Below are 13,798 nucleotides of genomic sequence, written 5' to 3' on the forward strand. Positions count from 1 at the left end.
TGCAGGGTGCACCAGCACCGGGCTGGGGGGCACCTGCATTGCCCATGCCAAGTTTATGGGCAATGCAGGGGCCTCCCTGTGGCCCCTTCACCTATTCTCTGCCAGCCTTTTCATGGTGTTGTTACCACCATGAAAAGGCTGGCGGAGAGCAAGTTGTAATCCGACAGGGCAGCGCTGCCCTGGCGGATTACGATCTCCGCCACTGCCATGCCATCGGAATCATGGATGCTGGCGGAGCTGGTGGTTCTCTGGCAGGCTGACCACCAGGGTTGTAATGTGGCAGTCGGACCACAGCATCAGCAGCAGTCCTGACCACAACCGCGAGTGTGGCGGTCCATAGACCACTACACTCGTAATGAGGCCCTCAGTGTGATGGGCAGCTGACAGACTATAGACCGTGAATGTAAGCTGCAATATGTGTTTAGCAACTACCTACCTCTCAAAAACACCATTTTTGGTGAAGTGGGATATAACTGACAAATGGCATATGGTTTAAAACAGTAGTTGTAATTGTATATGTTTTTCACACAGACTATTAGTCCACAACCCAAAAAGAATGCATATTCAGTATAATAGACATTTGTATCTTTCTAATCAGATTTGTAATTTCCTTTGTAACAGAAAAGACACAAGGCAGATAACACGGTGAACAAAAAGAAAACGATAGGTACGTCTCTTTTTAGCTTTTTTTGAAAAATGAAAGAAGATGAATATGAACAGATGGGTAATCAGCCCAGTATTATTCAGACATATCATTATATTGCTGTGTGTCACATTGTTCTTTATTGGTTTTGAATATCATTAGTGACTGATTATTAAGAATACTTTAAATAGGACATGTTTGGATTTATCCTGTATGAACATTTGCAGTAATATGATTCAAATAAAAGTATCAGTAATTTTTCACTGTCTCAAATGGTAATGCATGCTATACCCAATATGCCTTCAGATGAATATGTTGTTTAAGAGGCTCATGTGCTCAAGAAACTCAGGTCTATTTTCTGTTTTTTCTGGGTCATTTTATATGAATTTACTTTTTCTCCTCTTTAGTATGGGTTACAGCCCACTTTTATTTTGGTCATTGTCAGTTGATGGCAGAACAAATAATAATAATATTTCTATCATTACCCACTGTAGAACTATTTCCCTTTATCATATGTTGTGGTTGAGGTCTTGTGCATGTGAGGAGATGGCAACTGCAGCTGCCACAAATCTCAAGGGGTAGGGGCGAGCTGAGGGCTGGGGGGTGTAAGAAAAAATATAGTAATAAAAAAAACGGTATCTTTCCGATGTCGGCCGCCTCGCTCCTGTTCCCTCTCGATGGTGTTGGTGTACCACCTGTCCCTGGGACTCCAGTACAGGCTCTCCATGAAATCCTGGCACTGCTCTCATGCTAAATGTAGCATGAGAGAAGCACCAGGATTGGTCTGAGGGGCTTGCCCTGCCACTCAGACACTGCATGGGAATCTGTGCAGTTTCTCCAACTCAGCTGTGTAACACAGCCGGGTTGGAGAAACCTAAGGGCACATGTGTGTTTGGCCAGCCTAAGACGGCCGGCCAAACACACATGAACATTTAAGTGCACTCCTCCTCCTCTCAGCCCCTTCCCATCTCCCACCCCTCCCCTCCCTGCGCATGCTGCTGGCTTACCTACAGGAGCGACGCTCTTTCGCCATTGTGAAGGAGCAGCTCCTGGAAGATGGGTAAGATAAGGAAGGGTAAATATATAGGCAAATGGATACCACTTGTACTTGTTATCTTTGCCTTCTCCTCTTAGTCCTGGACTAGGGGGGAGATAATAAACCTAGAATAAACCTCTGTTTGAACCTGCTGGACCACTGGAGAGAGAAGCCCTCTTGTTCGTTTGCCAAGTCTAGTTGTAACATATGGGAGTAAGAAATTATATTTCTGTAGCGCATAGCAAGGATGCTATGGGCCCTTCAAAAAGGAACAGAAAATGGTCCTATTGTTAGCTAGTGGAAAAACATTCATAACTGAGGTGCAATATGCCTCCTAAGTCCCTACGCCCTGATGCCTCTGCACCTATTGTATTTGTGATAACTGTGCCCATTCAATCGGATGAACCAAATGTAACCCCATATCCTGATGTAGAGACCCAGACCTCTTCTTCCACATGCTCAAAAGGCAATCTCTAGTTTCACAGACATTCCACCAGCAGGTGGCTTAGATCTTTTCTGGTCACTGGGTAAAACCTTTAAACCCCTTCCCAGCAGCTCCTGGTTTTCAAAGATGTGAGGAAATCCCAACTGTTAAGCTGCTGCCCATATGTCCTAGGATATTGCAAATGCATCTCTGGAATGCTATGTACTTCTAGGGCTTTCGTCTGTAGAAACTTAAAGAAACTCATGTTGTATGTAGCAAAACCTGAAAAGTCTTTCTAATTTATAGCAAGATTCCCTATGCTAGTCCCCAACATTTGCAGTCCATTTTCAAACATTTCTTCTGGGAATCAAGACACAGTCAGAAGCTTAAGGTATGCTAAATTCCCACTAGGAAATTATTCCTGGTCTTTTCAGCAATTCCAAGTAAAAGGAAAAAATAATGACACAATCTTTAGGCACAGTCCTAGAAAAAATGACTTTACAGCAATTGTTTTAATGATTCCACCTACTATTGAACCTTGTTGTGTAATTGAGCATAGTTAAACCTGTCTTCTGTTTAGATAGTGCCACGATCTGTGTGATCTATTTTCACTGTTCAGAGACTGGTCTAATATGTCAGCACCTTTTGATAGTGAGAGGAACTCACTGTAGATTTTGAGATGGAATGGTAGGTCATGTCTGGAAGGGATGCTTAATGATCAAAGGAAGACAGTCCTCGAATTCCTGTCTTTCATCTTCCCTCCTTGCATGCTTAAAAGTAGAGGTTAAAAGTTGAAGACTGGAGTTTGTTTGTTGAGATTGATAACAGCCACAATGAGGCTTATGAGAAAATAATTTTCTGTAAACAGATGCTTTTGTACTTATAATGGTATGCATTAAAAGTTACTTTGTAATTTTGGAGCATGCTCTTTTTTTGTTGCCGTACTTTCTGTAGCCTTTCATTTTAAATTCGCTGTCCATCATTGGCTAATAATTTTATATTATATTTTTTATATGTGTCTGCCCTCCACTGTTATGTAGCCTCCAATTAGGAGGAAACGTGCATAGTATTGTTACTGCTCAAGTGTCTACTAAAATATCCACTTCAACATAAAACCATATAATCTTTGATTTTCCATCACCTGCACTGCATGGTCCATTGATGTAATATTCAGGCTCTTCATTTGAGGATGTGAGACACAGATACCAATAGTGAGGTGGAAAAATATAATATTTTAATAAACACAGTTGATCTAAAGGCTCTGCAACCTCATTGACACAAAACGGCATTCACTTGCAAACAAGCTTTAAGTGATGGGTTATGTTGGCGCATCCTATTTGTTTTGATAATTAATTTATAAGGGGACGCATAAGGGTAAATAACCATCTACCCTCACCTTTGGCTGTGAGTGTTTGGCTCTAAACAAACAGTCAACAATAAACAAAACTAAACAATATCATAATTAATCAACATTAGAATCAGTAATTTATACGCATCATGACCTATTTGGGAATAGATCACCACACCAGTTTAGTAAAGTTCAAACATTTATTGCCCTTTAGATTAACAATGCTAAAATAGCGTAAATGAAGCGCAAATCCAAATTATAAAGATACATGAATAACACAGGTTGACCAAACCTTCTAAAGAATCTCAGGTTTGACAAAATATGAAGGCACCCAAAAATCACAATACAGAATAACAATATCAGATGCACAGTTGAGATTGAATGTATTGAGTTACAACAGATTTAAATATTCACAATCAATTATTGTGCGCAGCCAAATTCAGAATGTGACATTCTAACTATTACCCTAATTAGATTAAGCATGTTGGACTTCATGCAAAAAGGAAAAATAAGATAAAAACTAATTTGGAAAACATCTATAGATGGCTCTAGCAAAAATAGCAGTCGGGTTCCTAAAAGAGAAAAACATGTAACCTGCAAAAGAGACAAATGCACATATCTTTGTTGTACCTTTCCTTAATGGTTTCACCAGGCAGCAAAGTCTTCTTTAGTTGAGCATCTTCTGGTCATCGTCAGTGGACAGTGACATATGCCGAAACAGTTCAGTAATATTTAGCCTTAATGTATCTGAACTGTAAGTGGCACATAGCAGAAATAAATGCACATTTTAATATAGCACAGACAGTAACTGCAGCAGAAATAAGTCTGAGCTTGAGCAAGAAAGAATAAGTCTCTCTTCAGCAGGAAAGAAGAAATCTGCTCTTGGGCAGGAAGAAAATAAGTCTGTACTGACATCACCTAAACATTGCTATATTAAAACCCCAGAAAATAACTAGCTACTGTACCATTGGTCAGGACAGAGCCAATTACATTAAAAGAATGTTTCTTTCTGTTGCCTTCTTGTTTTCACTTCTCTCTCTCATTGGTTCAGCTTCTTCCACCGTCATCACCAGTTTCCGTTGCACAGATAAAATGTTTCAACTACATAAAACTACTGAAAGACATTGTTTTCTGTGGAATATTATCTATCAAGAAGTTAAATAAAATGTCATAATGTTACAGCACAGAACATTTCTCTGGGACATTAGATCATCACACAGGATGTTTCAGAAAAGACAGAAACTTTCCACTGCCATCAACATTTCTAAGCATCACATTATTTCATTCTGAATTATCGTAACACAGGCCTGTTTAAAAAAGCAGTTGAATGCGCAGTACAACATGTCATAAAACTCAAGCTATTTATTTCTGAACATGTAATTATTATGTTTTCATTGCTCTGTAAGTAAAACATAAAATACATATAATTATACAGTGATTTATTTCATTTTCAAAATATCTGTGTTAATTATCAGTATAGGCCTCATTTTAATTTCAGCCTTACACTTTTAAACGCATGTTTTCTTTTAGTTAATCACCCAATTTTATTAGCAATTTTCACACTCTAACCGTTATAAACATATGAGTTCCACTTTGATGAGGCTGTTACTTTGTAATGGACCTGATCGCCTTGTTGTACTTGCAAATTAATTTGCATTGTTTTCTTTTTTTAGTTTTGAGAGGTGGCTCGTGGCAGAACATGATTTGGAAAGAGGTAATGTAGATACATTTTGCTATGTTTAAATAAGACTTCCTGAGGACTGCATTGGTTATATGTTAATAAATATAATCTTCCCAAGACGCTGTTAAAAATACTTCATTCTGTAATTTGGCAAACACCTCAGTGTTTACAAGAATTAAATACTTTATGACTTAAAAATTAATTGGCAAGCCCCCATTCACTCAATCAGTAATATATTAGCATGATTGCAAACAAACTGTTCTATGATAAAACCTCACAGATATCATGCAAATGGAGGAGGAATCTTGTTGCACATTTGTGACAAACATGTCTTCGCATAGTTTACTGGACCGCAGTGCTGGCCATGTTCGGATTGTGAGATTCGTTTAGGTTGTGTGATTAGTATGTAAATAATTTGTTGTCTTCCTGTCCGCAATTTTTAATAACATGGGAGAAAGTAGATCTATTCAGTTTCACAGACAGTTAATGCTTGTGAAATAGAGATGGTAGGGGGAGGATTAATTGACCTGAATGTGCCTCATAAATGTGGTTACAAAGCACACCCAAACCTTTTGCGTCCCTTGTTACTCAGCACTGCCCATGATTGCCTGATAATATTCCTGGGTGGAAGTTGGCACTCATTCTGCCTTTATAGAGTGGGGGGAGGGGCAAACTTGCTCGGTCATAATTTTTCTCAGATGACACTCTTATGTTGAATCAAATTAGCACATCAAGGAGCAGTTCACACTGAACGGGTTATCCTGCGTGTAGAGTTTTACAGAACTGAGTCTATTTTACATCACGTTAAAAATACAGTTTTCCTTGTAGACACTGAGGGCATCATTCACAAAGGGCCTCCGCACTCATGGCGGAGTCCCCACAGTCATGGGGAAGTCTCCGCACTGGTGGCAGAATCTCCTCAATGAGAATTATTTTCTCATCCCCGCAATGAGAATTCTCTTCTAATAAGAATTCTCATTGTGGAGATTCTGCTACAAATGCAGAGACTCCCCCAGGGCTGCAGGGACTCCGCCTTAAGTGTTGAGGACCTGTGTGAATCAGGCCCTAAATGCATTAATGTATTTATTCCCGTGATCTTTCTAATGTGCTACTTCACTGAGCAGTATTAGAGTGCTGTACCACAAAATATAGACCTGCACATGAGATAAAATGCTTACAATGAACATAAAGCAACTTTCATATGAAAGAAACCAAGGGGTTCAAGGGTAAGTTATGGACAGGGTGGGGTGGAAACAGGGAAACAGTGTGAAATGACTGACAAGCGGAAATAAATAACAGCTAGTAGAGAGAGGTCTGCTGCAGCAGATTCCTTAGTGAAGGGGAAATAGTTCAATATCCTACATATTGATTTGGGTGGGGTGAGATGTGGTGAAGGTAGAGAACAGGCGGGTGTATCTTCAAGCCAGGTATCTTGAGTCTTTTTCTAAAGGAGAGAATGTCGAAGTCATTTTTAATTGGCTTTGTAGGGGGTGTCCAGATTGTGTGAGAGGAACCAGAAAATAATTGTCTTTGAGGTTCAGCCATTCTGATCTTCGGACGCTCCAACAGGAAGGAGTGTTTGCTGTGAGATTATCTTGATCCACTTGAGATTTTCGGCAGTTTTATAAGACTGCATGGTCTGCCGGTGTGTAGCACTTTGAAGGGTATATAACATAATTTTGAATTTGATTTGAGTCTTCTCTTGGAAGCCATTAAAGTGCCATTGGTGTCTGTGTTCAGTCGAGCTGTGGAGTGCAGGATGTACTACATGCACTGCAGAATGCACAGCATGCATTTTTTATTCATTTGCTATCCCAGCATCCCTTCCTCTTTAGTTTCATGTTTGCTATACTTCCAAATCCTGTCTTAAAGTAACACAATTTACAGATACATCTTAACATATTATCTACTGAAATTGCAGATAGAAAATGATATCCTAATGATAATGGATGTAATTGAGAACTGTCTAGGAGACATGGTAGCAGAATTGAGACTAATTCAAAAACACTCTTGTAAATTATAACATTCATCGTTTACCCATAAACATGATTGCCTTTAAGTGACCTGGATAATACACAGATAATCCTGGCTTATGTATGCATAAATTATGTATCCTGCAAATTACATATATAATTGTATGGTGTTCACATATGTTGTAAACTGATGCCTGTTTTTGTAACCCTGTCTGTGAACCCTAGGCATTGCATACACAAAGCAGCTGTGTTGGGATAGAAAGTTTGTAGAAATTAGCATTTATCTTTTGTTTTATGTTTATTAATCACATAAAATTACATTACCAAAATAAAACTTTGAAAAAACATATCCAAAGCAGTAGACAATTTAGCATAGAATATTTATTTTTTATCTTGTTTACCTGAACCCGACTGGTGTAAGATAGATGTGTGTGAACTTCTTTGAAAACATTGTTCATTAATAGCTTCAAACTTACCGCTCCCGTTGAGTGGGATTTATGGATGCAGGGATCTACGTATCTATGAAAGGGCTTTGCCTCCCAGGAATTATTTTATCAATTACCTAAAAGTGTAAGTGAGGTAAATTTGGCAAACTTGCATTCATGACCAAATGTATCTTTATGAGTAGGCCCCTGCATGTTTTGGATGCCCCAATATATGGCTGGCACTTAGACTCATTTCTATATGTTTAATTTTCATATTCTCTGTTGTGGTATTTCCCTATTAATATACATCACCTCAAAAAACATTTCTCCTTGCGTTTGCCACTCAACATGTGATCTAGCTACCCTAGCCTATGGTGAATAGAACTATCCCATGCCCACTGTGTTCTGCTTCTATCCTCTTTGCATGTCATCCCACTATATTGCATCTTCCAATGTCTACCTTCTTCCCACTCAACATCTGCTAACCTTGTGACCCTTTACTGCTCTGCTGCTCACCACAGTCAGTACTCTACTGCTTTCCACTCTTCCTCTATGCTGTTTCTCCATCCCATGTGTGTCTCTCCCTTTAGCTCCCTCTTCATTTACCTCCATTCTGCAATGCACCCTTCAGTGCCCACCTTTACCAAGTAAATCTCATTTACACTGTGCTTCTCTTCCAATACTGTAATATACATTGTTGTTGTTAGTTAGGATTGTGCTGAACTCATGAATACCCTTCCAAGTTTCAGCTACATTGGGAATAGAAGAAATAAATTCAGATCTGAAAATATCTGTCACAATGTAATTACCCTCGGCCCATTATAAGCGTTTCGGGGATACATTGTCTGTTTCTGTTGAAGGCCTTGTTCGCTGTGGTCAACTTTAAGAGCCTTTTATTTATGTAGTATAACGGCATTCATTGATGTTTCAGCAACAAGTGACAGAATCCTTCTTGCACAAGTATAACAAATCAGACTACCTATCTGTGTTTTATTTCTTCTGCTTCTCTTTTATGTCTGTACTGAAGAAATCATTAACAACCTCTGAAAAGAATAATGAGGAGCCTCACATTTGAGTTTTGTTATTTCTAGTAATAGTCGGAGCCAGTGTGGTTTCATTTAATTTGAAGGTCTGATGTCCCCTAGTAACTAACACTTTGCCTTTCATTCACTTCCTGTGCATTCTAATTAAGAAAATCCTTAAACATCAATAAATATATCTGATGCTGCTTCTATGGTTGCCATGCCTAGTAGTTATTACGACCTACAATAGTAGTACATTGATTTCATTACATTTATTCACTTTAAGGTATTCCTATAAAATGTTTCTGCAAAACCAAAAGACTGAGGATGTAATGAGAAGTGAAACTATTTATATAGATTTTTAAAAATAAAAGTTGTTTTGTATAAAAAAACTGAAGATATTCCATACTCAACAAAAATCTAACTTGTGTCTCCTGTTCCATTTTTCTGCGGTTCGTCTCCTGAATCACAAGGTGGCGGTAGGAGATATTGTGAAGGTCACCAACGGGCAGCATCTACCAGCAGACATGATTATTTTATCTTCCAGGTCAGAAATACTCATCATGTGATTCCTATAGTTACATTGCTGAAGTGATGAAATATTGTCTTTGTTAATACATGAATTTGTATGCCCAATTGTTTAGAAGAGCAATGTTTAATGAAAGTTGTTGTTTTCCTGATGTTGATGCATAGAGATTTGCAAGAAGAGTTTGCGGTGCATAGTTTTTTTTTTCACAGAAAATCAAACAAACTCATTGTTCACCATTTTTTGCTAGTTCATGAAGAGAGTTAGTATTTTGGACCCTCTAACAAGTAGGGGTAATTTTACAATGAATGGTAAAGTTATTTTACTCTCACGTTCAACACAAATGTCATGTTATAAAGTGTTGTGAACGAATTACCAAATGAAACTGCTGTCAACGTTGTTGTAGTTTGATCGATGAAATTGTCATTCTGTTTGCTTATTTTTTTTTTTATTAATGTACAGTGGTCCTAAGTAAAATAGACACATTGTTATTATATATTGTTTTTGTATATCTGAGTTCTAAAATGTGAATAGAACATGTTTCAGTTTTGTGATGAATTACAAATAGTGGAATTAATGAGTATGTATAGATGCTATTTTATTCTGTATGTCATTTGCTTTATAGTGTAGAGTTTTGTAATTCATCTATACAGTAATGATTTTAATTTTTTCACAAAAGTACAAGTTGTGTTCATTCCTTGTGTATGTTATGTTAGGGATATCAAGACAAATTAGTTGGAACAATCATTGAAGGAATATGTTTTGGGTTCTTCCTTTCAAAAAGTAAATAGTTCATAAATAACCCCAAAACACCTCTGCTGGACAGAATGTAGGTCATTCTATGCAAAAATGTGAACTTATTTTTAGATATGGGGGGATATTTGTATTACTACATCTTCTGGAAGGAGTACTATAATCTTGCTCCTACAGTTTACTCTAAAATGCATTTCACAAATATGCTGTAATAAAAAATAGGCTTCAGACTTCACTTTGAACAAAGAGTTGAGCATTGATTGGAGTATAAATTAATTCTGCACTTTTAGAATGAGAGTGTGAAAGTATTTGGATCAGAGTGTATCATGCTGCCAAATCGGCCAGATTGCTCCTTTTTTTATTTTTATATTTTCCTACCTACATTAGTCTGCATTTCCATTTTGGATACAAAGCTGTGGGGACTATCTATGCACATGCTATGTGAATTAGGTAATACCCTGAGAAGGACTTCATAGACAGGTCATTATTTGAGATTAATACATTCTTAAACTTGCAATAAAACCAGATGTAGTATAACCAATACATATTCAATTAGCCAGTGGCCTAAATTTCATAATTAGCAATTGGAAGAGTGCCTAGAGTATGACAATGGTTGCATGGACTGAGATATTCATACAGGAATGAGTTTTGTGCAATATCAAGTATACACATGGATGCTATTTTTCAATATGAAATCTTCTGTTCCTTCACACTCTGGTGAAACGAAGAATATCATGATCTTTCCCACCCATTCTGCACTGTACACATCTCAATCTCTTCAAGTTATGTTAAGAAGAGCATATACATGTGGAAACAGATATTTTTAACACTTCTCATAATGTTTTGGTGTTGTGGGCATTTTCTTCATTTGCATTCGCTCTTCCCTCAACTCTCTGCTGAGAATACCCAGTAGGTGCCAGGACCACACACCTAGCAGACCTTAAGCACTCATAATTCATCCCCACATCCAGAAGTCCACCATCTCTTCCTTTGTGAGTGAGGTGTGGATTTTACTTACAGTTTGTTTCTATTCCTGTGCAATCTTACTTGTTATTGAAATAGTTATGTGAAGCAGCCCTGCTAGTGGTAGAGGCTTCATCCTCTTTTCTGTTTCCTCTAATCCGAATCTAAAATACATTTGAAATTTGTACCCATCAGGCCCAATCTAAATCCAAACCAGCACCTTTCTTTTTGTTGATGATTTCAGCTTGCTCCTGCTTGAGTTTCACCACATTTCTTTTATTCCACCAACCTCTCTTTTCCAGCAAAACTGACCCTTTGCCAACTTTGCACATTTATGTTGGAGAGGAGAACACAGACTCTTCTTTTTTACCATAATGGGTCTTTTGTTCAAGACATAGGGCCTGATTTAGAACTTGGCAGGGGCGAATACCCTGTCACAAATGTGACAGATATCCCGTCCACGTATTACAATCCCATTATATCCTATGGTGATTCTAAAATAGCGGACAGGTTATCCGTAATGTTTGTGATGGAGTATTGCATCCACCAAGTTCTAAATCATGCCCATAATCTCCAAACTTCAAAGACACATCAGCACTGTGAACATTATCAAAAGCCTGTTTAATTGTCTCTTGTTTCTCAACAACATGTGCAGTAACTTTCTCCTTCAAGTTTGTATCTTCAATGGTTATCTCAAGTTGATCCCTCAGCCATGCAGCAAACAAAGCTGAAAGATCTTTTCTCCCTCTCAACAAAAGGAACAGTGTGACCCTAGTGGTGCAATGTGGTGTGTGATTGTATTCGCAGACTCTCTGTTTGAGGAAACGTTTCACGTCCATGCCCACTGCCAGGGTAGTCTGTATGCCTCCTTTTATCACTTTGTTGCCCCTCTCTACTAAACCATTCAGTGACTGTGAGTAGTGGGCAACCCATAAATGTTTGACATCATGACTTGTTAAAAAGTTGTGCATTTGCCCAAACACAAAATGAGAGCCATTATCTGTGACTAATCACTTGGGTGATCCTTCTATGGAGAATTCTTGTTCCAAGAACTTAATTGCAGCTTCAGAAGACGGAGAGCTGACAAAGGAGAAGGTGAGCCACTTTGAAAAATAACCATCAAGGAGGATGGTGTATCTCATTATCCTGGAAGGGAGACAAAAGGTCCTGAAAAATCAAGGCCTACTTTTTTTCAAGCTGCATCAGGATTTGGAACAGGACATAATGGTGTTCTGTTAAGCTTCTAGTGATCATCAGAAAGTAAATATTCAGGTCATTTATCAATCAATTGTGTTCTGTTAAGCTTCTAGTGTTCACCAGAAAGTAAATATTCAGGTCATTTATCAATCAATTGCTTTACCTGGCTGTCTAAAGCCGGCTACCAGTAATGCTGCTTAATACGCATGCAAGTCTTGGTTGTGCCCAAATGTCCCTGGTGTGCCTTGGAAATTATGGAATTGTGTATTTTGGAAGGAGGAAGGTGTAGCTCTCCTCTGAAAGCTAGACCATTGACCAATGAATGCTCACTAGAGACTTGGGCACAGATTTTTAAAACACCATACAAACACCTAACCTCAGACCAACCTTGTATTATGGATTCTCTGACTTGCCTGAGAGTTTCATTTTGGTGTCACACATCCAACCCACTAAACATCGCCAATATTAAGCTCTTCTCCCACTTCTGGCAATTGCATGCAATGGCATGCAAGACAGGCAATCTGCCCGGATGTTCTTTCTGCCCGCCATGTGAATATTATCAGAGGTATACTCATGTAATTTCGACACCAACCTGGTCAACCTTGCAGATACGTTGTTGTGAGTACTCCCTTTAAGAATATAAACCAAGGGCCTGTGGTCTGTGTGTAACTCGAACCTCCGATCACAGACATTCATTCTAAATTTCTGAACTGCTCAGATGCACACTAGGGACTCCCACTCAATTGTGTAGTACTGTTTTTCAATTTTCTTGAGAGACCTGGAAGCGAATGCAACAATTTGTTCCTTGCCTCCCACTATGTGACTCAGGACCGCCCCAGTCCGTAAAGACTCACATCAACAGTATTCACAGAAGTGCAACCTTTTCTAAATGCACTAAGGGCTGATGCTTGCACATTTAAGTGTTTTACTTTGTCAAAAGCAACCTGCTTCTCCTCGGACCAACCGAATTACATACCTTTCCTCAGAAGGAATCTTAGAGGTTCCACTGCTACTGCATACCTGCCACAAACCAAGCATAATACTCAACAAGGCCTAAGAAGGAGCACAAAGAATCACAATCAATGGGGGTACCTGCCTCTTCCTTAACCTTTATCAATTAAAAGTTCATCAGATATCCTATGGCCTAAATCTTCTTTTGTGGCAAATTTGCATTTGTCTTTTCTGACACTCATACTTCTATCCCTTAGAATTGATAAGTTTTTTCAAGTGTGAGATTATGCTCTCTTAGGGATTCTGTGAATACCAGAATGTCATCCTGGTAGGCTTGTACCCCTTTGAGGTCGGCAAAAAGAATGTCCATGAGTTTCTGGAAGATGCTATTGGCTATTGCCAACCCAAAGGGTAGCTTCAGAGTTTTTAAAGCACTAAAGGGTGTGACAAAAGTTGTCAGCTCCTGTGATTTCTTGTTCAGCATGACTTGATGGTAAGCTGACCTCAAATCGATGACGGAAAACCATTTAGCCTTACCTAATTTGGCCAACATTTGCTGTATCATGGGCAAGGGATGTTGGCATTTAAAGTATGCTGATTTCGCCATATTACTTACGTGCAACAACTACCAGCGCCACCCATTGGGAAGACTCACCAGGTTCTATGATGCCCTGTGCACATTAATCCTTGAGTACGTTTTTAAGTTCTTCTCTGACACTCAATGGGACTTGTCAGACTTTGTGAACAAACGGCTGAGCATGTGGTTTTAAATTAATGTGATGGACGAAACCTTTGACAGTCCCTACTTGTTTCTGGAACCTCTCCCTGTATTTAGATGGAAGGGCCTCAACCATTT

General features: G+C 38.7%; 1 protein-coding gene across 1 annotated transcript in view; it reads left to right on the forward strand.

Moving 5' to 3' along the window:
• The window catches only part of ATP8A2 (ATPase phospholipid transporting 8A2), a 1,954,943-nt gene that overhangs the window by 473,154 nt on the left and 1,467,991 nt on the right, over positions 1–13,798 (forward strand). The window contains exons 5-7 of the mRNA XM_069202231.1: positions 622–667; positions 5,125–5,165; positions 9,026–9,099. Coding sequence (XP_069058332.1) covers positions 622–667; positions 5,125–5,165; positions 9,026–9,099 — 161 coding nt within the window. The remainder of the gene's footprint in view (positions 1–621; positions 668–5,124; positions 5,166–9,025; positions 9,100–13,798) is intronic.

Source organism: Pleurodeles waltl, chromosome 8 (genome assembly GCF_031143425.1).
Source record: "Pleurodeles waltl isolate 20211129_DDA chromosome 8, aPleWal1.hap1.20221129, whole genome shotgun sequence".
NCBI lineage: Eukaryota > Metazoa > Chordata > Amphibia > Caudata > Salamandridae > Pleurodeles > Pleurodeles waltl.